The sequence below is a fragment of the Parus major genome, chromosome 2, assembly GCF_001522545.3.
Source record: "Parus major isolate Abel chromosome 2, Parus_major1.1, whole genome shotgun sequence".
Classification (NCBI taxonomy): Eukaryota; Metazoa; Chordata; class Aves; order Passeriformes; family Paridae; genus Parus; species Parus major.
Genome location: NC_031769.1, coordinates 15556639 through 15584486, shown reverse-complemented (window position 1 = coordinate 15584486; position 27848 = coordinate 15556639). Strand labels below are relative to the sequence as shown.

At 35.5% G+C, this 27848-nt stretch overlaps 1 protein-coding gene across 8 annotated transcripts in view; it reads right to left on the bottom strand.

Moving 5' to 3' along the window:
• MPP7 (membrane palmitoylated protein 7) overlaps positions 1-27848 on the bottom strand; it is a 149242-nt gene that overhangs the window by 20676 nt on the left and 100718 nt on the right. For 3 of the 8 annotated variants that reach the window (XM_019005737.2, XM_015618770.2, XM_019005738.2), the window contains 9 exons: positions 24984-25115; positions 16942-17023; positions 15738-15823; positions 13856-13930; positions 13068-13264; positions 12486-12550; positions 3602-3622; positions 3490-3501; positions 2343-2384 (listed from right to left, as the gene is read on the bottom strand). In XM_019005737.2, coding sequence (XP_018861282.1) covers positions 2343-2384; positions 3490-3501; positions 3602-3622; positions 12486-12550; positions 13068-13264; positions 13856-13930; positions 15738-15823; positions 16942-17023; positions 24984-25115 — 712 coding nt within the window. The remainder of the gene's footprint in view (positions 1-2342; positions 2385-3489; positions 3502-3601; positions 3623-12485; positions 12551-13067; positions 13265-13855; positions 13931-15737; positions 15824-16941; positions 17024-24983; positions 25116-27848) is intronic. The other 5 variants (XM_019005742.2, XM_015618775.2, XM_019005739.2 and 2 more) reach the window with 4 other exon arrangements.

Here is a 27848-nt window from a genome sequence, read left to right as displayed (position 1 = left end):
ATTTTAAAGATGAAATTGAGAATAGTAAACAGATGATATTCATCTATATTTACTGTATGTTCATAAAGGTTCAAGCAATGTAACCAGAATTTAAACTTGGCAAAGGCAAACTTCTAACGTTTTCCTCAGCAGTTCCTCAGGAAATTACAGCAGAAACATACGATACCATACTATGGCTTAAATATTAGAATTTGGTGAAAATAATTAAATTTATCTGAGTCACTTTAGAAGAGAGAGTTCAAAATAATAGCAATATAGCCTTGGATATAAAAGATTTGACTCCAAATGGTTCAGACGTTCTGCCTTCTGAACACTTTTCCTGTGCTCTTCATGACCACCTTTTATGTGTCTGAAGTACATATCCTTTCAGAGAGGGTCGGGTGTTCACAGACTACTCTGGTTCATGGATTGAAGTGCCAGAGCCATATACATGGTTTGTGAAACAAGGAGACACTGGAGAGCATGAGACAATTTGAACTGCATATCACTGTATTCTGTTACTGCATACAAAAGAATGGTAACATCAACTTTCAAAAGCTTACCTGCTTGTTCTTAAGATAGGAACATTTTAAACGAATGAGTCTTAGTGAAGAGTTCCAAGGAACCTCTTATTTCTAAACCAAAAAGCTACTTATTCACAATCAGTGAATGTACTTGTGTCCTTACCCCAAAACTGGTCCTAACATTAGTTTTTCTGCCTTCTGACTCTCCTGTCTGACATCTCATTCCAAAACCACATTCCCAGCATGAGATGGCTGAAGGTACCGCCTCTGGACTGCTGACAACATTCCAATACATGGAAGTTCTCAAGAAAGGAACCATTGCCTGAACTGCACTTAGCAATTCTGAATAATTTTTGTGAAGTTTTGCCTAAGTAAACTACAACCCATCTTGATTTTTTGCTCTTTGCTTCTGGGACAACAGTAGCTTCTTTCTCAAGATACCTCCCTCATAAGATGGCCATGTCTTTTTGTTAACTATGGACCAAAATGTTTCCGTGAAGAAGGCTAGAGCACCTAGAAAAGGTGGATTCTGTTTGTTCTCAAATAAAGCAGCATCCCACTAAGATCTGATTGCAAAACCTTTATAGTCTCACCCTAAGAATTAATGCAGTATATATTTACATACAGAAAGAAAAGATGGCGGGGGGGGATGTTGCTCCTGTTTCAAAGAAATTTTTTGATAAGGAAAACGTATTTAATCTGGAATCACATCCAAATTATCATTTTCCAAACATACCAAATATTTCAATACAATTACAATCCAACATTAACTTAGTTGATTACTTAAAAAAGGTAAGAAGTCTATTTTCAGCATGGTCACATAATCACAAGTTCCACAAGCACAGGATGGAATTATACCACACTAAGGTTTTGTGAAAAGGTCAAAATTTTTCCAATTATATACTTTGTGTGTACCTGATGTAGTTTATATACCACACTTAAAACCATTAAAGCACAATGTGAAAACAACTCCAATTTACAGTATTGGTCCAGGATGTTTCAGTGAGCCCACTGCCTTAGAAATACTAAAGTACTTTGACAAGTTTCTCCCCACTCCTCTTGTAGTAGGAGGATGAAAGTCTTGGGAAGAGGGCTGGTTGCCATAAAATCTGATCCAGCCAGCCTTTGGCTGGCAGGAATTCTGGATAGTTTCAACTAAAATATTTTTACATAGGTTTCAAAATGGCACAAACTAAAAAGTTGAAACATATAATGGAACATTCACCTTTTTTAAATGTTACTTTTGTTTGAAATTTGGAATCTTGAGAATGAAGCCAAAGGACTCTTGCCCCTCCTCTTCCCTGTTCCCCGCAATGATACACTGAGCTCAGACTAGCTTTAAAGCTAAATTTAAGCTACTGAGTTATTATGACTGATACTTTGTAATGTGGAAAAAAGAACTGGTGCCTGCAAATTTGCTCTCTATTCTCACTGAATCCTCCCAAAATGGTTAGATAGACATGTACAAAGAAAAAATGCATACACAAAACTAGAATAAAACCTTGAGAGTGTCTTTAAACAATAACTCAAAATTTTCATGATTCAGTAACCTTGTTGTTTCATTAAACATATAGCTTGCTTCATGTACTTTAAAAATTTTGACTTTAAAATCAAACCAGTATTTTAGTAGCCTATGTTTAAACAGGTAAAGGCATACACTACATAAACCCTTTATGTCAAATCCAATGAGCCATGTTTAAAATCTTTATATTCATGCATTTGTCATGCAGAGTAAGGACACTTGTATGCAGATTACCCCAAAAGCAAAGTGGACACAATAGCTCCAAGGATAAAAAAAGCTGAAAGGAAAAAAATTGTCTTTTGTAACCAATTGCTCACCTAGATAGGATCCACTGTTGTGACCAGCACATTCAGCATCTTCTGGACGAAGGGTAAAAGCATACAGAATAAGAGCCAAGAAATAAAGCAGAATAGTTAGAAGCCCAGCAAAAAATACAGAGTAACTTATTTTAAAAATGACAACTGTACAGAGCATAGCATTAAAAAGCCTTTAATAAGCCATTTTCTTAAAATCATAAAACAATATTTATTGTTTTATATTTTAGCTGGAGATATTGGATTTTGCAGCATGCACACCGACCTTTTTGCCTTTTCAAGCAAAAGTTGTGATGACAACAAACATTCTAAAAAAATTCTAACACTGTATTATTTACGTTTTATCAATTAATAGAAAATATGCCACTTAAAAGAAAGCAAAATGATTTGATGTAAATCAAGCTTTTTTGTAAACTATACATTATCAGACTTTAGCTTTATGTTTTGGCTCACTGGATTAGACAGAAAGGTTTTTGATCAAAAACACATCCTCTCATTTAATATAAAATAGCTATAATGTATATTTTTTACATGCCAGAGGCCCTCTGATCAAAAATATGAGCTACAATTTCTAATGCTTTTATAAACAAAAGCTTCTTAAGTAAAAGAAAGAAAAAAAAAACAAACAAAAAACCACAAGAGATCAACTGCTATTACTTTAACATATGCTGCAAACATAACAATAACCAGCTACACTCAGAAGGAAGCTCAGAGGGAAAACAGTAACGATGATACCACATAGATGAACCTTCTACCATCTCAGAGAAGTAGTCTGTCAGTATTAATTAGAAACGCAAGACCTCTCATGGCCATATAATTAACTCGGAACCATCTCTCTCCATCCCAGCCCACCCAAGTGCTGCCAATATTATTCTGTCATACTGCTTTTCTATACATATCTTGCAGAAGTTCAAGAGAGAGAAAGGACTTCAAAACAACTGTTCAAATTACTCATCATCAAATGTTTCAACTAGCAATATTCTGGTATTTTTATCTACTTTAAAACAAGATTCAATGTATTTGGTGGCAATGTAAAAGCATCATATGTATAACATCTCTTAGAAACACTGGACTATATTCAATTTAATTCTAAACATATGTTCTCTAAATAAAATTATTGGGCTATTCAGGGAAACTTTTATACATGTACCTTCAATTTCCTCTGAGAAGCACAAAGGAGAAATAGGAAAGGAAATCATTAAATGGAGTGAAAACATAACTTAAGAAAGAAAAGTTAAATTGAAGAAGAAAAATGCACCTACCACACTCAACCGCTTCCTCATCTTAGAACAGCCAAAAAGACAAAGCATTATTGTTTAATACTTCACAAATAGGAAAAAATTCAGGTATGTAAACTACTCTCAAATTCTCTTGAGAGCACCTACTATATCGAGGCATATACCAACATACCAGTAGTGAATTTAACTACACTCAGAAAAGGATGTAAAACAGCACTGAAATACTATGTACACATTAAACGTCCTATGTGTGATTATTCCACTATTTAATTTGGTAGAAATGACCTTACCCTGTTGTCGTGGAAGATCTCTTTGGTATTAAATACAAAGTTTGTTAATTCCAATTAATAAGTCTTAACCTAGAATTTCTAAGAATCACTCCCATGAACGTGATCTCAGTATTTTTCTGCACTTACAGTAACAGTTGGGACTGCCCTTCGAGTGGATTTTGAAAAGGTTTCTTGGTTATGGCTTTATTTCTTTTCTTTTTTTTAAAAGTCTACAATTGCGTCTGAAAACATGATGAAAGAATTCATATACTCTTGTAATATTTTCTGACATTATCCTAATATAATAGATCTACTTAGGACTTTGTCCTTACCTAAGGAACTCAATAATTTTCTGCTACCTTGATATAGAAAACATACATTTTTGTAACCATCTCTGGGGTTATACAGAAAAGCAAGATAAATATAATGAATTTTTGTTCACAAAGATATTATACACTAAGGTTATGATTTATAGAAAGATTTAACAACCTACTTCTCATTCAAATTTCCTTTAGAATGTGGACAAATAGGCCTAAAATAAAATAATTTCAAACACTTTCCATGAAGCATGTATTTTCTCAGAATGTGAAAAATTATTCAAGAGCTATTTTACAATCTTTTATGCATAACTAATGTACAAAACCACATAGAAGAGCTCTTCTCACTTCATGTCATGAAATGGACATAAGAGTCTCCTCTGCAGGAAAAATACTATTCTATACAATCATTTCTTGGTACCATTTTTCTTGAGGACTTACATTTTAAAATAATAATTTGAAGACTTTTCTGAATCTTATTTAAAGTTTATTTCTATGGTCAAAGCAACCATATAGTTTAAGTTGGCTGGGAAGTCCTCTAAGTTCTAACCAACTCCTTTGTTGACCACATCTGGTGCCTTAAAAGAATGTAGACAGTTTTGTGAGTCAAAGGTGAAAGCATTGGATCCATTTTTCTCTCTTGACTTTAAAAAGCTCACAGTTATTGACAAATGGCCTAAAGATGGATGTAGAATGGCAGGCTGGCTTCCAGGTACTAACTTGTTTCACCTTCTCTGTGATGTATGACAATTTTTTTTGTATTTCCATTTCCATGACTTTCAATAGACTGCAATTTATCTCCTGTAAACAAGTCACTAATGCTCAAGGCCAAGTCACATAAAGTTTTTAAAAAATTTTAGAAGTCCCCTGAATTCAACAAAGTTATTTGACATAACTAATGAGTGTGCATTTTTAAACACTGTTTGGTATTTTAAGACTGGTAAACAGGTAAGCCCTCATTAATGAACATGAAAACCCAGACCAGGAGCAAAGGAGGTCGGTACGAACACATGGACAGAAGTCTGTATGGCTGTACACTTGCTCAACCCTAAACACTGCAGACCTCACAGGAGTCCTGCAGGTGTGGCAGATGGTGGAGTTACAGCATCAGGGCTGAGAACACTGAAAGGAATCCAGGCTTCTGGGCTACCCTTGCCAGGAAAGGGAACACACTTATCCATAAATGAAAGACATTAGGATTCCCAAGTTAGCTGATCCCAGAAAGCAAAGCCAAAATGGCTACAAGCTGCGGTTTAATGTTGAGATAAAGGCATTCTGAACTTCTTATGTTCTGTTAAAAATCTTCCTTCTCAATACTGCTCTTAACTTTCTTGGGCTACTCTTAAGGATGAAAATAACATCTGTAATGAAAAGATCTTGGAAATCACAGGATTTTCATAGCTTAATGTAGCTATAAACAGTCATCAACATGTAGCTCTCCATCTGAACTTTACAAGGAACTTTACCAGAGCTATTGCCTGTCCCTAGAAAAGTCAGAGGTTACTTGCCAGGAAACATTGTATTGTGATTCACTACTAAATACAACTCTGCGCATCTGAAGCAGCTGTATGCATGCAGCAGGTATGTGCCCAAAGCTCCAAAGTTTTGTGACATGAAAAACTGGGACCAATATAGTTTCACTAAACTCAAGTGGGCTAAGAATGGAAAGGTCCTCAGCTGGAAGGGACAAATTAAAGACTAAAAGAGGTCAAAGACTAAACAGGAGGAAATCTGATGGGAAGTAGGAAAACAAAAGCAGTAACAAAATGAAAAAAAATAAAAACCCCAAACCCCAAACCATAAAGCAACATGGAATATATAAAACACTGAGAAAAGAAGAAAAACAATCAATTAAATGTATTGTGGTAAGAAGGGAGAGGAAGTTCCAAAGAAAATAGTCATGAAACAAGTTTATGAAATGACAAAAAAGCTGTAACAAGACAAATGTGAAAAAAGAAATAGGAAACACAAGCACAATGGAAGCTTAAGTGGTTTTATTCACTTTAGAAAGATTTCAGCGTAGCCAATAATGCTAAACTATAACAATGAAAACCAGTATCATATACACTGTGTTTTTGTATGTATTTTAACTGAAATGTAATCAAGATTTGGTTTTGGGGGGCCTCACCTAAATTGTACTACTTAGGAAGCTCAAAACCAGGGCTACTTCCAGGAACATTCTCATCTCTTTGGAACGGTTCAGCACCAGATTAAGATATTTAGCTTTTGTTGACTTTCTTTCAAACATATTTCCACCAAGCCATTTTACTTATATGCTTCTCATCTAAAATTTGACCCAGCAGCTCTGTTCTAGTTTCTTATCACAAACAAGTTACATTATTTGTTAAACTATATTTTACTTTGGTAAGCAAGAAATTGTGATGTACAGTGGTTGGCATTACAGTGAATATATTACACTCTTGATTTTTTAGTGATTAACAGTCCCACATAGCAATCAATGTTTATCCTGTTTTTATGCTATGCAGTTTTGTAGATTGAATGATACATTATGTTCATGGAATAGGAAATTTAAGATGACCAAATTTAATTATTTCATAAAACCATCAGGTAACAGTATCTCTATGAAGATAATTTGGAAAATGAAGAAGGATAGTCTTGCTGTGAAGGACAGATCCATTTCCAGTTCTGTCTCATGTGACCTTGATTCAAATGTCATCCAGCTTCAGTTTTCCTTAATTTCTCTGTGGTAGCAGGAAGTTAAGATTTGTAAGGACAGGAGACTTCTGAACAAAAATGCTAATATGCTAATTTAACTCTATAGGTCTGGCTTATTTTTTGTTTATACTCATAATTACCCGCAGGTGGGCAATCAAGTTTCAAATATGAACACAGAAAAATACTGAGAAGAAAGGCAGAGTTAAGATTGAGCAGCAACTATAAAAAGCAGAAGAATCATACCATATATTTATCCTAAATGTTTGGTCTTCAAATATGAGTAGTACAAGGCATTTATTCTTTTAGCCTGTTTAAAAATTTTTGTTGGCAGAACATAATCTTCAATTCAAAAGACACTCTACTATGGGTAAACTGGGTTACATCTTATTTGAATGAACACCATTTGGCTGCAGTTAAGTCTTTCCTCTTGCTCACACAATGCCAATCACATACTGTAAATCAAAATTGAAAGTAAAATGGATTTTAAGCCTTAGAAAAACTACATGGTGATGCCTTTATCACAGTAAGTATTTACATTTAGCATTAAGTACACAGAACAAATGTATTTTCATGGAAAAGACATCTCTGAACAACACTGTCATATATGCTACACATACATATTAAACTGTATACACAGGGTATGGATATACACATATACATATGAACACAGTGCTGACAGAGCTTGCAAGCTGCACTAGTATAAAATATAAGGTTACCAGTAATTTTCATCAGACAACACATACATAACATAAGAATAAACACAGTAACCACTGTGAAAGCAAAATTATGCTGAAGGAATATAATTTTTTGCCTGATTATTTCAGTTCATATCAACTGCAGAATAGTAAGTTATTTGGTTGTTACTCAAATAATTATTTTCCTTAAAAATACAGGTTATCACTTTTGCTTACAAATTACAGTAAGTTACACATGCATAAATAACCAAACCTGTTGGCAATATCTATTACAGTCAGAGCATGAGTAGTCTTTGTATTGAAGTTAACAGACTAGGAGCTATTAAACAAATAATTCTCCCCTCTACAGTATCACGTCACTCCAATTTAGCCAACATGCAGCAACAGCAGAATTCACAGAGGCAGCACTGGCTGACGAGCTATCCACGCTAAGATGACCATCTAAAGCCGGGAATGCTGTTAAGTATCACTGAGGAATACCAGGTGAGCAAGATTCCATGGAGCTGGCATTGAGCAGTGGCTCACAAGCTCAGACAGATGAAAGCCAATTGCACATAGGCAGACACATCTACAGAATCTCCCTCTGTATCCCAGAGAGTTCCCTCACACCCACTCAGGTATATGGCTCATTCACCATTCCAGCACATGCAGGGTTAGTCCTACTCAAACAATCTCATGCAACTCTGTTGCTTTACTTTCATTCCATTTTCCTACTTTTTTTCCTATGCAGCTTGTTCTTACCGTTTTTTCCCCAGTATACCATTTCCCACAGTATTAATGTACAAAACTGCTTTTTGCTGAAAAGTCACTGCTGTTAAGTACGGAAAAGACAGCTGAAAATACTTCAGTGGTTTGTTACTCCTCCATCACTTCTGCACTAACCCTAAGCCTGGGAATTAACATATCAATCTCATCAGCAGGTCAGAACACCTAACAGCCACAACAGCAAAACAAATCAGGTCAGAGTTCCTGTCAGTAATTTTTGCATTCACCGTTTCAAAGACTTTTACAAGTCCATTTACAAAGTAAATATATTAGTATTTTATTTAAACAGAATCAACAAACAACTGAACCATTGCACAAATAGTGACTATAGCATTGCTCCTACATAAAACTGTTAATTGCATTAATCTAAGAATTTCAAAGCCCATCCTCTGTGGGATTTTGCTTAATGGGCAGCGTTTACCCATATGTTTTTCCATTGCCCTTGCTGCAATACTTTCTCATTTGCTTTACCCTCAATACAAAATTTCACTTCCTCTCTTTTCCCTTTATTTTTTTATTCCTACTTCTACATCTTCCTCTTGTCAGCATAGGCTCCTCCTACATTGCCAATTTTCTTCAACTTCAGTCCCACATACCATCAAACTGTGTATCTTCTCCATTTGCACATGAGAAAGTGTGATTTCACTTACCTTTCAATACGGAGTATACACTGTTCTACCCCCTCCTCCAGTGTACACATGACATGTGAAATGTTTTTCATTTTAATGGGTACAATGTGAGAGTGATTCTGTTTTATCTTTCAAGAAAAGGCCTAAATGCTGGCATAGGCATGTGTATTTACACACAGACACAATGGAACAGTTCACTTGGCTTGTAAAGTGAAAATAAAAATTGGCATTTCCATTAAAAGGATATAAAAATATCCTTTTAATAAGTTAGAACTAGATTGGGTTTGTTTATTTCAGTGCAAATAATTCTTGCAGAAAAAAGTTATGTAGAAAGTATTTTTTACTCTTTCTTCAATATGGGTATGCATACAATCATCACCAAAAAAGCCCACTTCTATTTTGCTTCCAAATGTATGATACACAAATATGTTCAAAGATTATTATGCATTGCTATGCTGAAAAGAGTGAAAAATTGAAAATAGGAAACATAAAGAAGGCTTCCCAAAAGTAATCCAATCTATCTTCTTTCAGGTTTTAAAACAACTTAATTATCAAAACAAAACCAGTTGTTGACTATTTCAGAGAGCTCTTTGTATAGATAAATATAAGAGTCCTTTCCAGTTTCAGGACTGGCTTGAGAAGAAAGGAAAAAAAGAAGTTACAGGATACTTCTTGCATATTATATGATTTTAACTGATTTTTAGAATAATTTTCAAGTAGAAGGACACTACCACCCTGGAATCCCACCTAAGAAACCAGAGCTGACTCACATTTTTTGGGTATTCAAGAAAACAGGGTATTTCTTCTCAATTCTCCTTATTAAAAACAAAGGTATGTATCAAGGTTTGTTCCTCATTACAAAACATGGGCTTTGTGGAATTAGTTGACTGGATAGAGCCGACAACGTCCATGGCTACATGCCATGTGTCAAGAAAGCTTCCTGGTGCAACTCCCAGTCGTGTCAGGAAAAGGACTTCTCTCAGCAGCTCTCCTGAAGTCAACAGGTTTTCATCTCTTTTGGAAGCCATAAAAATATCAACTGGAAAATTGCCCATTTTTCTCCAAACTGCTAATAAAATTCAGGTCACATGACTGGATGATCCCATCCACTGCAATAGCAAGCAGCCTCTCAATATACAGCAAGTTCAGGATGAGCTACAAAACATGTCTCCCCCACATAATTACCCTTCCAAGCACTGGAAAACTCTATATTAAGATGAAGGATTAAAAAAAAAAACCCTGAAGAAATCAAGCATTATCAATTTCCCACCTTCATACAGGGCTAAAAAAGCTGTAAAATTCAACCCAGAAGTTCTTTCCAATTTTCTGTTCTCTATGTCACCTTGCTTACATGTTCCTGTGTCAGAATGCTGCTCGTTCAGCTTGTTCAGCTGAGCAATGCATGATTTTCCAGCATCTCTCAGTTTTGGCAAGATGATTGCTATACACAAATACAGATACGGCCTCCATATCTCACAGCTTCACTGCTATGCTTAGTAACACAAAAAATTGCTGATTAACTTTATGAAGATCATAAAGATGCAGAGTTTTCCAGCAGAATTCTGAAAATCCAAGCAAGGGGTAGATTCTCCTGAGAGCAATTTAAGCAACATCCTAGACACAAGGTTTTTTTCTACTGCTGAATTCTGATTTTTAAAATGTCTTCTCTATGGAGGATCTAAATCCCCTCCCAGCACTAAAAACATGTTTAGTCTTTGAACGAAGGGATAAATTGCTACTCAGAACAGCATTTCCCCTGTTCCCATGAAAATCTGGCAGATACAGCAGCAGACTGTCTTAAGAAAAAAGGAAGAGAATGACAAACCTACATTACTCTGCAGTCTTTCCTCCTTCAAGAGGCACCACTGCCTTCTAGATGGAGTTTAGTTGGGACTTTGTTCAAAGAAATTCCAAGAGAGAACAGTAATAGGCATACTGCTTGACGTTCATGCTCTGTCATGTTTTAAAGGCAAGAGGAGGAAGAGGGAAACTCTTCTCCCTGTTCAAGCTAGTTAAGGCAGTCAGTGGGAAAAGCAGAGACAACAGCAGACATTGTACTCTGGGTCTTCTTTGGGCTGTAATTTTGGCAATTCCCAATCAAGTTCAGGCTGCCTATTTGGAAGGGGGAGATGCATCTTGTAAAACCTTTCACTTGAAGGTCACTAGAAAGATGCAGTCCATTATAAAAGGATTCATGCGGTGTTGCTGCAGCAGCTGATTTACCTCTTCAAAAGCACCAGTGCCACCTTAATTGAAGGCTCTTGTTGAATGTATTATCCAGATTCAAGAACAGTGGGCAGAGAGAAATAGCTATACCCTGGGATCAGACACTTTTCCAAAACTGGGGCAGAGCAACTTGACCTAGAACCTAGAAAAACAACAGATTTACTACAAGCTGGAGAAACTCCTCTTGTTTCTAAGATCTATGTAAACAGAAAAGCTGTAATGTAATTGTAAGGTCTGTTACTGTAATTACAAAGCTAATCAAGGGCTTTGGACTTAACAATAGCATTAGGAAACACAATCAAACAGTGAAATGGAATGAAAGATAGAAAATGCAGATTATCTGAAAAGTAACAGTTATTGTCAAGCTTCAGAACACAGCAATCATAGCAAGAAGTTAGGAAAATTGCAACAGAAACACTGGTGAGGAGTTTTAAAGTTAAAAGCATTTAGTTTGGCACTTAGTGTGCCAGCATCCACTGCTTGCCATTGTATCCATACTTCTTTCACTGTTAGATAATGAAAGGTGGTTGGAAATATTAGACCACTTTCTGAGTACTTCTAGTTGAATTCGGAATCATGTTTGTATTCCAGATTTAGATCCTACTGTAGTGTGATAGTTTCTTACATTGCTCACTTTGTTATGAGTCTGAACAACTGAAAGAAATAACAGGTCAAGTAAAATATGCAATGATACTTAAAACAGATGTTGATGTAAATTCCAGTAAAGAGAAAATACTTGTTTCAAGGTATGTGCTTTCTTAGAGGTTATTTTTCTTATATTGTGCAACTACCACATTTAAAAACAGAGAGTATTAAGGATGAGTTTGTTTAAAACACAGTATGAAGTGATTCTGTGAATGTATCAATGAACTGAATGTTAGATAGACTTTTAAAAAACAGTTTTAAAAAATTCTGCTCCTTCATGGGACACAAAAAATTAACAAGTATATAGGGGAAAGAGGGGAAGACTATCAGATCTTTTACCTTACTCTCAACATAAATTTCAGTGTTGATGCAGTCCAAATTACTTAAACTGTTGAGTCAATTCTGTACTATTTCAACAGGAAAAGAATACTCCTCAACCTTTGAAACATTACATATCAAAATATTAATTTGGCCCAGTACTTCAAAAACAAAGTCAGAGGGCTAGGGATGTTTTTAGCTGCTTTTAAAACTTTTCATTACATTATTTATATTTATTTTCCTATTGATACAATGGGCTCAAGAAGCTGCTGTGCCTGGGAAAAATGCATCCTGTAGTTGAAACAAATTGCTATTTTATAAGGTTAGAGATGTGGAGTATTATTTCTACTCCAGATTAACAGACTTACATGATTTTCTGTTGGAAATTTTCAGGGGCTGAACCTGCACTTCTGGTCTTCTTAATGCAAATCTCCTACAAAATGGGAGGTGGTGGGGAAAAGACACAAACTCCTCAGTTTTCATTGCAAATTTGGGATTAATAAACACTCACTATAATGAGAATATTGCAAAATATCCAGAAGATTTTATAAGAAATTAACTTAAACTATGCAATCTATTAACAATCCAAAAAAATTAAATCTTGCCTGAAATTTTTATAAGCTCTCCAAAACCTGCTGCAGTTCTTATTCCTGCATAGTACATCAGTGAATGCAGATACTGATGCGCTATTTTCCATATGTTTTTTCTTTCAGTCTGGATCAGTGTTATCCTATCAGTTTTTGTCATTAATTCTAGCTAGAGAAATATGGAAATCCAGAGTATTTCAGCAACATGTTTCCAAGTTCAGTTGTCCTGCTTCAAATGGACATTTATTGTACCCATGTAATCTATGAGCATTACACATGCCAGCTATGCTAACTTAAAAACTCAGAAAGAAGTCTCATCTCTTACTGCAAAAAATAATGGAACTATGCTTCTCAGTAGCTCACCTCTCCTGGAAATGCTTTGAAGGGATCAAGCCTGCTCTGGGATTGGCATCACCTTCATGTTTGGCTTGCCACCAGGTTGCATCATCCTGGCTCATGATCTGAAGAATATCTCCTTTTCTGAAAGCAAGTCCAGCTTCTTTACAAGGAATTGCTTTATCTTCATTAGGATCATAATCAAATAAGGCTCTGATAAACATCTGAAACAAGTAATGTTTGATCTTTAGAATCAAATATGAAATGCAATCCAAAGGTATCTTCTTTTTCTGTTTCTACTGTTCAAAACCATTGAACTAAATAACAAATATTTACTGCTGCAAAACATGCTTATGAATGTCCAGCATGGGAAATTCATATGGGAATGTTCAACTCATTGCTTCTGCAACTACAGTCTCAATGGAGCCAAGGCTCTGTGACTCAAGGCAAGCAGGATTTTTGCAGGTGTACAGTGTGCTCATATGAGGAACAGAGGAGAAAATACTGTTGAACAAAGTAACTATCAAGTGTCTTCTACCTAGTGAACAATGGAAGGAGTACTTGGAACCAAGCCAGGTCCTTGCAGAAGATGGAAGATTACCTGCACAGCTGAGAGTTAAGGCTCAAGAACCATGTTATACCCACTCATAAATTCAGCACCTGTATATTGAAGTGTACAATGTGCTATATACAGTCATGTTACAAACACTGAGTCCACAAGTATAAATCACATTCTTGGTACTGTCATCCAAGCAAAAAATATATATCCTCAGCATAACAGTTAATGTGATAGCTTCTGAAATAGTCTTGCTTACCTTGCCTTCCTTCACTGGCATCTCTTCCTTCACACTAGGTATAATTTTAAATGTAATGGCTCCTTGAGACTGCGCCTGGTGAACATTTGAAAAGAAAATACACCGAGAATTAAGCTATACAATTCAAAGAAATCTCAGATTTCTTAGAAATTTTTAGAAGATAAAGAAATCCAAATGAACTTAAAAGAGTATAATGAACCTATCCTCTCCCAAACATGATCTCTAGAGTTTGACAGCTTTGCTTAACCAAACTTTGTATTACAAAAATTAAAATACCCATTTGAAATGCTTGGGTTTATTTGTTTCTCAGTGGGGCAGATGAACTGTCAAAAACTGGGATCTGCATAGTTCAGAGGTCCCACTCCTGTACTGAAGGCAGGAGAAAATGCTACAGCTTAAATGAATGCATATTAGAAGCAACTTCTGGACTCCTGGCACAGTTTGGACATCCCTGGAAAAATAGAACTAACATTTCATTTTTCAAAAAAAAAATGATAGAAAAATTCAAACAGCTTTGTGCCATATTTATCATACAGAGCTATTGGGGGGATTTATTCGCTTGGCAACTTTAAGAAAGTAGAAAAGAAAAACATATTTGAATAGACTATGTGTACTAAATGGAAAAAAAACCTCTGCTATAAATTTTAAAACAAGTTAGCCATCATCAGCCACCTCATCCATTCATCTTTCCCTATATCCCACTTTAAAGTGTGTCTGGCTGCATTTTACTTATTAACCACAGTATATATTCCCACTGCCTCAGTGACATTTTGCTATTGAAGGAAGTGCTAATCAGTTAGAGGCTATGCTACTATTGCATGCAGCCGACAAGTTTCATAAAACTAGCAGAGTGCAATGGACAGCCAACGATTTAAGAAAAATGGAAACAGGCCTGTCCACTACTAAGTGAGACATTCTTCTGCTGGCATGTCTGCAATCCAAGGCTCACTGTTTGACAGGCAGCAGCCAAAGTCTTATTTCACCCACTGTAGGACTGGAATCAATAATTTTGTTACTTTTGAAAAGAGCTCTAACTAGCTTTTGATGTTTATACTGTACCTCAAAAAGGTAAATGGGGAAATTGTTCGCACCTTTTCTAGTGGTATTTTGTTTCTAGACATTTTAAAATATTAATTTTTGAAGGAAACTATGGTTCTGCAGGGAACATGAAACCATAAAGCAAGAATGCATATCAGCAGGCTAGCACTTGAATGATCTTGGTTACTGAACCAAAACTGTGAGACAGCTGCCCAATTCAGCCGGACAACAAGGGATTTATGTATATAGAAATGCCTACAACATGAATGACAGAGCTGTCATGACCCTCATCAATGTCTTTGATGTAAAAATATTAAATATTTCTGAAAAAGTCTAAATTACTAAATTTGCAATAATGATTCAGTAATGAGAAATCGGGCTAGCTTTAAAGACTGTACAGTTCAGAAGAGCACAGACAGAATAATATATATGGCTATATACTGTAAATCTATGTCATACAAAATCTTCATATACCAGTTATACAGTCTATCTAGTACCTCTGTTATTAATTGTCACATGGAGTGACATGTATTAATGAATACATTTAAAATAGTTTGAATTCAACAGGTCATGGTGGGCCTTAAAAACTGTAGATTATAAACTGAAGTCTGCAACGTTCTGCAACAGGCAATATTACAGTCTTTAACTCTTTACAAGTGATCTATGATTGCATATATATGTAATGCATAGAAAATCACTCTATGAGAAAGATTTGTAAATGATGGCACTGGAAGAAAAGCCATTATAGTAGAATATACTTTTTCTAAGAAATACAGTAGAAATCATAAGTCTCATTTCTTTTCCTTGACTCTCCTAAATTAATTTTAAAATTTTGGGTATTTACCAAAATGTGTATTATTTCTTCAGGTTTTTTATCATCTACGGGAATCCCATTGACTTCCCTCAGTTCATCACCAACATGGATAAGCCCTACAGAAGAAAAAGAGAAGTTGTGAAATTGTAGCTATGTATTACAAAAAAAACTGCCATTAACATTCAGCTTGTTTCTCCCTTGTTCATATACATTTAGCTCCAATTTTCATACACTTTAAGCTCTAAATTAGAAATAGGAATATATGGCAAACATAACAGGTACTGTCCTCTCAGCCAAATTTGATAAATTGGTTGGTGAACTTACCTCCCTATCTTCCTTCTAAAAATTAGTACCACCTTCTCTACAACTTCTCCAGACTTTCATGCAGATGTTTGAAAAATATTCTGTGCCAATTCTTTTTCCACTCTTTACTTACTGCTACACAGCTGCAAGTAGTTTAAAGAGCACTTAGGCTGGAAGTGCTAATTTGTGGTACAAATGCTTGCTAATCTGTCTGTGTATCTATCTATCTATCTATCTATCTATCTATCTATCTATCTATCTATCCATCCATCCATCCATCCATCCATCCATCCATCCATCCATCCATCCATCTATCATTTCTCTCTCTCCCTCATTACTCCATTACTGCATCTCAGAGTGAAATACTGCTGTCCGAGATTTTCTTCAGTGAAAAGAGACACCTTAATGTATGATTCAGGACTTCTTGCTAAAGTTTTTGCAGACGCTGAGCATCCCAAAGTAAACAAGGATGTGCTGTTATTTTGAGAACTACCACCTGAAACTCCAAATGGATGTCCTAATATAAAATGATGTCAGCACCCCGAGTTTCTCCATCAGCAGGTTGGCATATGCCATCAAGGTGTGACTCTTGGGGTGTCTGGCACAGGGACAGGAGTAGGACTTGATGATCTTGATGGGTGCCTTCCAACTGAGCATATTCTATGATTTATAAACAGATGTCATCAATTGGAAACAAACCATGATATATTAAAAAACTGCTCTGTATCCACTAACTCAAAGATACCTTGCTCCAACTGAACTGGGGAAAAAAAATCAGCATACTTTCAGCAATACTGAAATATCACTTTGGAAAACTGACCAGAGGCCAAATACTTCTGTTTGTGATAGTAGTGTATTTAATTTCTACAAAATATACTATTTTATCTCATCTATTTGTGAGTTCTTGAATGGCTAGTGCCAAACACCTTACCACTTCTATCTGCAGCTCCTCCACGCATTATCCTGGCCACAACAATTGCACCAGTATGTTCATCCCTTTTAATAGTAGCTCCCTTGGGTAAAAAAAAAAAAAAAAAAAAGAAAGTTATCTGGTTAATCTCAGCATAATTTTAATACACTGCACTAAAAAACATTTGCTACATAAAACTGCAAAAAGCTGACATATTAGTATGTGATTAAGCCAGAAATGATACGTGCTTATGAAAAGAATGTACAAAATATGTTGCTCTATTTCTGTCCTCTTAAAATGTGTCTTCTTTTTTCAATCAGAAGTAGCTTATGCATTCAATGAGTACACAGGTTTAAAGAAAAAAGGACAATGATGGAAAAAGTTTACTTTTCATAATTGCTGCACTTTATGCTCAGAACTGGCTGTGCACCTTTTTCCTTTACAGTATGATCAATAAAAATATACACATTTGAGAAGTGCCCCTGAATGTTGGGGCTCACCTCAAACACTCACAGGACAGAAATGCAGAGGAAGGGAACATTTCCTGAGTTAGTCATGGCTGTTTTCATACATCACACATAGACAGCACAAGGCACTGAGGTAAAATGGCTTTGTGTAAATTTCCAGTGAACAGCTGTCCAGATGAGAAAAATGCCTTTGTAACAAGAACTGTGAGTGCGCACTGAAAAGAAGCACAAGGTGATGGGGAAGCAGCAGGCAGCAGCAGTGCCAAGTGAGAAGGGATGTGGAGGTGCAGAGCTGCTGCCTCAAATGCAGTGCCAGTCCTTTCAGGCAAAACTGAAGGGGAGAGGGAGGAAATGCTGTCCCTGTTCTGGGAGACAGAACAACAATGGGGATTTTAACCAGGTAAGTCATACTGCATGATCACCCCAAAAAGGTTACTTGATCCAGTATTTTTAAAAAACAACAGAAAAAAAACCACATGCCTTGTCTATCAGGTTTTTAACTGCATATGGTTATTTTCCCATATTAATCTAATTACTTACCTGCAATAGCTCTAACTTTGTTAATCAACAGAGATATTAAGGACCCTGTCAGGCAAGTCAACTTTCTGAAAATATTTTCATATTCCATATAAACATATATACATATTTACAGTTAGTGAATGAACAGTATTACTTCACCTCTGAGTGCTACGTCCACTCTGCCATCACTGCTTAAAATTTCCTTCTATTAGAGAAGAGTTGTGCCTCTCTGCAGTAAGGTACATAAGTACTTTTTAAGGAAGTTCTTTGAATGATTTAATGGCTTTTATAGCTACCTTGCTATATTTGTTTAGAATAAACGTGAACATTATATTTATCAGTACTTCAATTTTTAAGTGTTTCATGAACTTAAAGTTGAAAATTGTACAAATAACAGAGCTGAGATTTTTCTACAGTTAGCAATTTCACTGACTGTAAATAAACTTGTTTCCCTCTACCTCTAAGATGGAAATATAGCACAAGTCACAAAGACAAAAAATGGGAGATTAATTTATATTTTTATATGCAAGTTGCATTTATTGCAAATAGAGAAAAATTAAAACAGTCACCATTCACTTTGGCTGAAACTTCAACAGCAGTCATCACTCCAAAGCAAAATTGATGTACTATGTTTGTGCATTTCCTTTTACATTCTAAATTTATGAATATGAAATTCTATCTATAAGTAAACTAATTCTGCAATTTGCCAGCCTTATTCTTAGGTAATGTTTATTATGCAATTATATCAGCATACACTTGTTTGCATTACAGTTTTGAATTAGTCTGAGAGTTTCAAAAATACAGATTTAGCTGCAGCTAATCTCACTTTAAAAACTCATTACTAGACTTCTGTGCAGAAAAAACTGTACACCATTACAAATATATGAAACAGCCTTAACCTCCCTAACTTATATCTCAATATTAAGTTATGACCTTGCAGCAACAGCTACTAATTTGAAGTTCATAATAATAATACCTGTAATGTTTTAACTATTTTAAAGTAAAAATGATGTTGTTGGGATTTTTTTCTGAATATATCCATCCAAAAGAAAAAAAAGCAGCATTAGGATGCTAGAGGCAAATATAAATACAGGACATTTCCACTATACTGTCCAAAAAAAACAGGCTCTCCTAATTAATCAAGGAAAAAGCCCTCATCAAAAAGGCTTTATGCCTTTTACCTATAAGTTAACACCATGAAATGCCACCAAATTCAAAAGGCAAGCAATGAATGACAGGCTTCCCCTCTAATCATCCACTACCCCAGCACCACCCTGATGTCTGGGAAGTGTTACTTCACTTTGCCAGGCTTTTTAGACAGATGCTAGAAAAAAATCTGTGTGCAAAGACCACACTATTGACCCAGACAGCATCTGTGTGTAACAATAAGGCTCCTGTCCAAGTGGAACTTCATGCTCTATGTGATTATCACTACTGGCACAAAATGTATTTTCCTAGCACAGATTAACTATTTGAAAGATGGCTCCACAAAGATAACAGGTAAATTGGAATTTTCATACAAAGGACAAAAACAAGCTCAAAATGGCAGGAAAATTATTTAACCAAAGTTTGCTCACTGTCAGTATCTCCTCTGTGGCAAACCCAAACTGAATAGGCAGGTCTATGAAAAACACTACTTGAGTTTATGTATTTGTACCTTTAGTACACAAATGAAAAAGGGGTTCTATAAATTCCACTTTCCTCCCAATTTAGAACTCTTAAATCATCAAACACAAGTGGATTTCTTTTTGAATACCTGAAGAGCTGATTTTCTGAAAAAGCAGCTTCTCTTGCACTGCTGCCAGCCCCGCTTAAACTACAAGGTATATATAATCTGGCAAGAAATTCTCCTTATATGATGTTCAGCTCCAGTACTTTCAGTTACATGTGCAGTGCAGCTCCTCATTTAGGGCTTTAAAAATGGAAGAAGGTTAGACTGGACCTTGAGAGCTGGAAAATATTTTCGGTGTTGTGAGCCAAAAGTGTAAGTTACCCTAAATGAGACGTATACAGATGTAATAGCATAGCTCAGTTTAAAATACTTCTAAAGGGAAAAATAAGGAGTTTGGGAGCCATATGGTGATCAGACTGAGAAAATGCTTAAAGGTATACCATACAAAAGCACTAAAAATAATACAAGCTCCTCCAGCACGGCTCTTTCACTGTTTTTTAGTTGCTTTTTTCCCCCCTGTTTTTAATGTAGTACCATGCATGGGGAAGCATTGCTTAGGGTTTCACAATGTGAGCTTTATTAGTTCATCCGTTTATCTGCTGGTTCCAGGCATTTTAAGTCTGTATTTTTAAGGAAAGAAAATCTAGCCTGTAAAATAAATAACTAATAAGAGAATTTGAAACATCAGTAATATTGTTGCATATCTCTCTGTTAAACAAAAGCACATGCAGATGATAAATGCAGATAAATACTTCAATAAACCTTATTTTAATTCATTCTCTATTGAAAGTGCAAATACAAGTATCAGTTACCTATCTTACAGCGAGGAGTTATTTAAAAGTTGATGTCCACTTATATGTAGGCTATAGCTAACCCTACATCCAAATGACTCCGAAAAAACAGCCAGGTTCATCCACTGTTGTGAACTGAACTACAGAGACTAAGAGTGTGAGGTAAGTGAAAGCTGTTGCATCTGCATGGACAGAATGCAATAAATGCCTCCTTTAAGTCACTAAAATTAGTTTCAACCAAGTTCAGCTATGGAAATCACAATACATGGTTCAATTTAGGTGTCCAGGCTACTTTTGTAGCTACTTCTTTCCATTAAGTCAGGAAACTTAAACAGACGGCATGGGTCATTCTCTGGAGCTGACTATTTTTCTCTTGTCTATAGACATGGCATGACATAAAGGTCAGTTTTCAAATGACCAGACCTATGTGAAATGTGTTTTTGTGTGACAAAGAAACAACCATCCTAATGTGAAGAAGCATCCTATTCAGAGTAATAGCTGTAACAAACCTGGAGCATTACATTTGGAAGCTGGAAGTAGTAGGAGGCCAGGTACAGAATCGCTGTAGTTATTCATCTTGGACATCAGGAATGTTAACTAGGAACAGGGCTGTGGATCAAAAAGCCTTGGAGAGGTAGGCATAAGTTAAAACTCTTCAAGCTCTCTGATAAAAAACCCAATCATGGTCAGGTGAATTTTGGATTGTCCCTGAAAAGAGATGTTTCTACTTCTCTTTATGTAAGGTTCAGAGATGTTCCAAATTTCTTTGTTAATACAAAACATCCTAAAACAATTTCACCTTGCTTGAGGGAGATCCTGTTGGAATAACATTTGCTAACAGACCATTAGAAATGCCTCAAGCCCAATACTGCAGAAGGATTAACAAAAAGTTTAAAACACCTCTCAAAAAACTGGGGAAAAGTTCAGCACTGACTTCTGAATTGATGAAATCTGGCAAACAGAAGGCCCTCCCACAACCATGTGTTTCTTTCTCCTTTGAAATGATTACTCCTGGGAACTCAGGCTTCATTAATACATGATTAACCCCAGCTAAGAACATTTGTGAGGTGCTTAACTCAGAGAAAAGCATGAACAGGAGCACAAGAGGAAACGTGATGCAGTTTTATGTAAAAATGGTCACTAGGTTTATTCCAAAGAAGTTAACAGTGCCTAATAGCTTCACAGTGAATACTGCTGAAAGTCATCCAAAGGAAATGCAATTCAGAGTGTCCAGGGTGTGCAACTGATGTAAAGCTCGTGGCTTTGCAGGAAAACAATCTCTACTGCTTGGGTACAAATAGAATATGAGACTGTGTCTGGAGTGGAATAAAAGTTCAAAGAGCTCAGTATCTTCAAGTCAAGAAATGAGACAATCTCTGCTCCAGTAAAAATATTGTATAGTACCTCCAATCTCAAGCTCAGTCACTTCTAAAAGTAGAATCCTGATATAATGTTGCACATGGAAGTCAGACTTTTTGACTGGAGAAGAGTGAATAGATTAACAAAACAAGTAGAGACTCTTTGATCTCTACTAAGAATATCCAAGACTTCAGAGCAAGCACTGAAGGAAAAGACATTAAAAAGACATAGAAATAAATAGTAAATGAAATTATAATTACTTTAGTAAACATAGATCATGGTATATCTTCCTTTAGTAAAATAACTTTGAGAAGCATAAACACAGTAGATCTAAGATACATAGTATAAGCCTGTCTCCAGTTACTCTGCCATGCCATATGTAGGTAAGACTTTATCTGAATTACTATCCATGTTTCTTCTCATCCCCACCTAAGGGGAAAACATCTAGAGAAGACAAAGACACAAATAATAGGTTTGTTATGTACTGTGGTGATGGTGTCATAATAAGTCACTATAAATCTGACACAAAGAAAATGTTTGACGTGAACATGAATTATGTTAAAATGCATTGACAGTGTATTATGGAAGAGGAAGACGACACTATATTCTTTGAACTCTTTTTGGAGAACAAGTAACAGGACTCCTAAGTTCTTCTCTAACAAAAATAAAACATCAAGATAGGCACAGGATCTGGAAAGATTACAAATACAGTTTTCCTACACAGACAAAGTAAAACTTTAGATATGCCAGAGATTCCACATATCCAGTTAGTCTGCTCCAGTGCTGGACTTTCCAACAAATGGACCACTTGTATTAATTCTTAGTCTACATGTCCTTGTGACCATTGCTCTGTGTTTCAGCATCTTTTACTTCTGAGGAGTTTGACTTAATTGTCCTTGTGAGCTCCCTACCCCTCCCTACTTGTACGCAGCAGTTAGTTACCCTTTGCCTCTTCCTAATAAGAGATCAATGACAGATTCAATTTTAAGGCTAGTTTCACTTCGCTAAATAAACAAAGCTGTCTTAAACTAGAGAAATTAGTTTGCTCACATGTTTTATATTTTCCATGGCTGCTGTCATTTCTAGTAAAAGATCTAAACCCCTGCTCTTTTACCTCGGTAATACAAGAGTTGTATCAAGTGTGGAGTTAAGAGAGTGTACAGGTTTTGGCAGGGTTAATTTCCTTTGTAGTAGCTCCTATGGTGCTTTGTTTTAGATTTGTGATGAAAACAGTGCTGATAACACATGGATAATTTAACTATTGCTGAGCAGTACTTACACACTGTCTAGGCTTTTCTGCTCATCACCGCACAGGTGAGGAGGCTGAAGATGCACAAGAAGCTGGGAGAGGACAGGACTGGGACAGCCAACCTCAAGTGATCAGAGGAATATCCTACACCATGTGCTGTCATGCTCAGCAACAAAACTGGGGGAACAAATAGGAAGAGGGGGATGTGTGGAATGATGGGTTTTGTCTTCTCAAGAAACAATTACAAGTGATGGAGCCCTGCTGTCCCGGGAATGGCTAAACACCTGCCTGCCCAGGGGAAGTGGTTAATGAATTCCTTATTTCACTTTGCTTGCACATGCAGCTTTTGCTTTACCTATTGAACTGTCTGTCTCAACCCATGAGTTTTCTCATGTTCATCCTTCCGACTCTCTCCCCCATCCCACTGGGGAAAATGAGTGGGTGGCTGTGTGGGGCCGAACTGCAGGCTGGGCTTAAATAGACACACAGGTATCTGGAAGAGCTCAATGTCCCACTGGAGTGAGGAGGCAAGAGTGGAATCTGAGGAACAGTCCAAGGATAACCTTTAGCTTAAGCAATTGTTTTCTTTAGGAGAGCTTAAAATCTATAAAGCCAATCTACAATATATATATTTCATATAAGTTATCAGAAAATATCTGAGTTTCATTTTACAATTTACTATTATGCAATTCATTTTGAGATACTATTAACTTATGGTATTGAACAACTAAATCTTAGTAATTATTAATGTTTGGAATATCAAACTATGTAAGTTAAGATTTTATTAAGCTTTTTCTGACAAATAAAAAAAAAGGTGTTATAATTAACACTAAAAATAGGCTCCTCAATTAGACTTCATTTCATAGTGTATGTTCAAATCTCCACATACCTTTTGGAAAGAATAATCTTTCTGATACTAAATCCTAAAGCAAGCTTGTTTTCTTTCTCAAATAATTTCTTTGATAAAAAAATACAAAAATCTTAAAGTTGTTACTCAAATATTTGAGGAAAAAATATTTAGTATGCTAAAACAACATAATAACTTTCCATACGGTCAAACTTGCAATTGTGCCCATGGGTACCTACAGTGAGTCAATAAGAAAACTCATTTCTTGTTTATTTATGCCAGAAATCCATCAAGAATTAGAGTGATAGTAAGATACCTACTGTGGAACAAACTATCCCTGTATGTCTAACAGAAGCAGGCAGCTCTCTCCCACTGTCATTTCAAGTACAGAATGATGACTTTTTCAAATAAGTTTGCAGGTATTTCTCCAGGATTGTTGTCCATTAAAACAAATATTCAGTATAACATAAAAAAAAACCATCTTATTGGTTTGCAGGACAGAAAGAACATAGTTAAATTTTATACAAGATGACTCCCACTCTACAGCAAATAAAAAGAACCAAATCAGTAAAGCATTTTAATATTCTTGTAATACAACCTAGGTTTAGTCCTTTCATTTTTCCAGATATCCCCATGAAGATATTACCTTTCTAGTATTCATAATGCAAAGTACAACAACAGACATTTTAAATTTGCCCAGATTTCAATTCAAGTATTTTAAAATATGTTTTCATGCTTTCTTTTCAGTTTATTGAAAGGTCATGTTTTTTTACATGAATACTAACAGGCACAGTTCAAAACACAGGTCAAGATTTCTTTGGGGATTCATTCTCTGTCTAACATTTTAAAGTAAGTTCATGATTTGAATTCAAGATAAAAGAAAAATATATATTATGATCTAAATGCTCAGACTGGCCCACATATATAATGCTTAAACACCATGATAATCATTCACTGATGATGATTATTCATTTCATATGCTTTACTAATAAGGACTGTGAATGGAAGTCACAAGAGTATTACTTAATGTTATGAATAACCATGTGTAATATCTGTCTATCCATGTTTCAAGTTAATATCACCCATTTGTGTTCATAATAAGCACTCCCCACCCTGCATGCAAACACAAAACCCCAAACCAAAAGACAGGGCTACCTACCAATGGTTCCCGGTTTTTGACGAGCCTAATTATTTTAACTGAATCTTCTTCTTCATCTATATCATCAGGCATGGGGGGCAAGACAGGATCATAGTTCTTCTGAGCAACGGTATCATGTACAGACAGCAAAGCCTGGAAACATTAATAGTCAGTATATTATTTGGCATCTGAAAAGTTTAGGGAAGGGACAGCAGAGGATATTATTCATACCCTGACTCTACTACTGTGATACAAGTAGATTAAATATAATTCTTGTATACAATTTTATTTCATTTCAAACTGATGAAACAACTCCATAAAGAACATGTTTCCATATATATAATGTATGCAACTAGTAAATTGTGGATGGAGAACTGTGTTTTCATACACGCAAAACTACCACATGCCTTGCATGCTAGCTTGACATTATAAGAACTATGAACAGGAGAAAACCTTAGTGTCCAAAAATAAGTAAATAACTATACTTGCAATATAAAGTATAAAATTTATTTGATACAGTAGGCAGTCCTATGAAACAAATAAACAAAATAAGCACTTTCCAAGACTTCTGTTCAAGCACAGAATATATAACATGAAGCTGTTGTCCAACCATTCCCTTCACAGGAGCTCTGAAAACTTACCTGGTTACTGGATTCCTTTCATGTGAGCCTCAAATTATCTTAGGAATTTTTAATTTATTATGGAATTCATAACTGAGGTTGAGGAACATACTACTGAAGAAATTTGCTTTAGGCAGGAGCTTATCAAACACCTGTTGCACGTCTTTCTTTCCTCTTTTCCTTCTCTATTGCTTCACCTATTTGTGCATAGCTTGAAAAATATATTTTTCAAAGAAAAGCCTAACAAAGATTGACAAAAGGTTCCATCTTAATAATAAAATAATTCATGAACTTTCAGAAAATAAGAATCCTGAAAGGCAAAGGAAATTAGAAAGCTCATTCTCCTAAGGCTCAAAAAAAAAAATCTCAGTGATAAAATTCACATTTTTTTCTAGATACAGAACTCCTAAAGTTCTTTTCTATTTTGAAAAGTCTTCATTATTTTTAATACCTGTACATTGGTGAAAAATGGTTAAGTAATGCTTCAGCTTTTGTAGTGAAAACTGTACATTGTACCACAAATAACATCAACAGCCATATGTACAATCCTATCTCCTGCTTTGTTGCTTCTGTTTTCAAGTAGCTTCCTCTCAATAAGTGACTATTTAACAGCCTTTCTAAATAAAGGACAGAAAATGGCTATATTTCTCTGATGCCAGTTAACCTGCTACTTAGTAATAGATGGCCAGTATTTAACTGAGTACAGGAATTACCAGAAACTCTATGTTCTGAAGGATAATACAACTGTTTTTAAAAAGCATGACACTTTCATTATGATGTTTACTGAATGGAGGAAACTTTTAACAACAAAAAAATTCCAGACAATGCTACAAGCTACCACGTCAAAAGCTGAAGGCAAAGAACACATGGTAATTTTCAAATTCTGAAGTGTAAATTTAAACTTAGTGCTTCAACAAAACAAACAAACACACAGGAAGATCATGATAAATTACTATTGTTTTACTAATCTTTATACACATGCTACAGTTTAACAAAAACACTTTAACACATTAATTATGTCTGGTTTTTTTCCCAATACACAGTTATGAATTTACACTACTTACCAATAGAAATTATCATCTCCCTTCAACAAACTGTCAATTTTACTTTGGATACGAGCTAAAAACCTCAGGGTAGCAATTATGGATCCTCCTGGAAATGTTTATTGTGATGCATTACATATGTAAAAGCCATGCAATCACATGCAGTCCTCTAAGATGTATATGAAATATCAAAGATACACTAAAACAAAAGGAGTGTTTGCTTTTACTTCAGGCTACCTACAGTTAAGACTTCTAAAACTAGTCCTCTGCAATTACATTTTTCCACATAAAGCTAGGGCACATTCATGGACTGGTTCAATTTAATGAGGTTCTATATTGCAGTTTAAAAACAATCAGGCAAATAGAGAAAACAGATGAAAATTATATAAAGCACCATTTCCAGAGTAAAAGGCAGACATTTAAAACATGTTTAAAAGAACCTACTCTTGACAAAGGAACTTGCAAAATCAATTCTGTCCACTTCTACATTGAATTATGCCACCAGTGTTAATAAGACACTTCCCTTATCAGGCTAGATCAGGATCCTGGACACTACATACAGAACAACAATGCATCCTAAGTGCTACAAACCAATACCAATCAATGCCTTTTCTTCGCTTCAACTTCACAGCAGCTAGAATGTATCAACTCATTCCTTTCTTCTCCCAAAAAACATATTAAACCACAATGTACTACAGTTAACAATATACAATCTTTTCCTCAAACTCCAGCACTACTTCATCTTGTTGGTGCAAAGATACATATTTCAGATAAGAGCAAGGAATGCCAGAAACAATGTGTCTTTTCTCAGTTAAGCTTTCAGAAGAGCTTCTGTCATCACAAACTTGTTCATGATATATGGTGAACATGCTAATTTCTTTCTTTCTTGTCTTCTACTGCTGCTTCTTTTAACACACTACTCTGTCAACTGCAGCTGCTCTGAAATAGCAATCAGCAAAGACTGGGCAATAACTAATTTGCAAACAAAACTTAAAAAGCCATTTTGATTTCACTTAACACGTTCAACTCTAAGTGATCACTCTGTCCTTGAGAGCCCTTCTGTATGTTTTGAACACAACAAGAAACTGCTGTATGCACAGATCTTCAGTAGAATCTTTGTACCATTCAACTAATATAGTCTAAAAAACTATGTGTGACTAGATGTGTATAGAGAAGGTTAGGACTTTTTTTAAAAAATAAACAAATTGCAAGTGCCAAGAAAT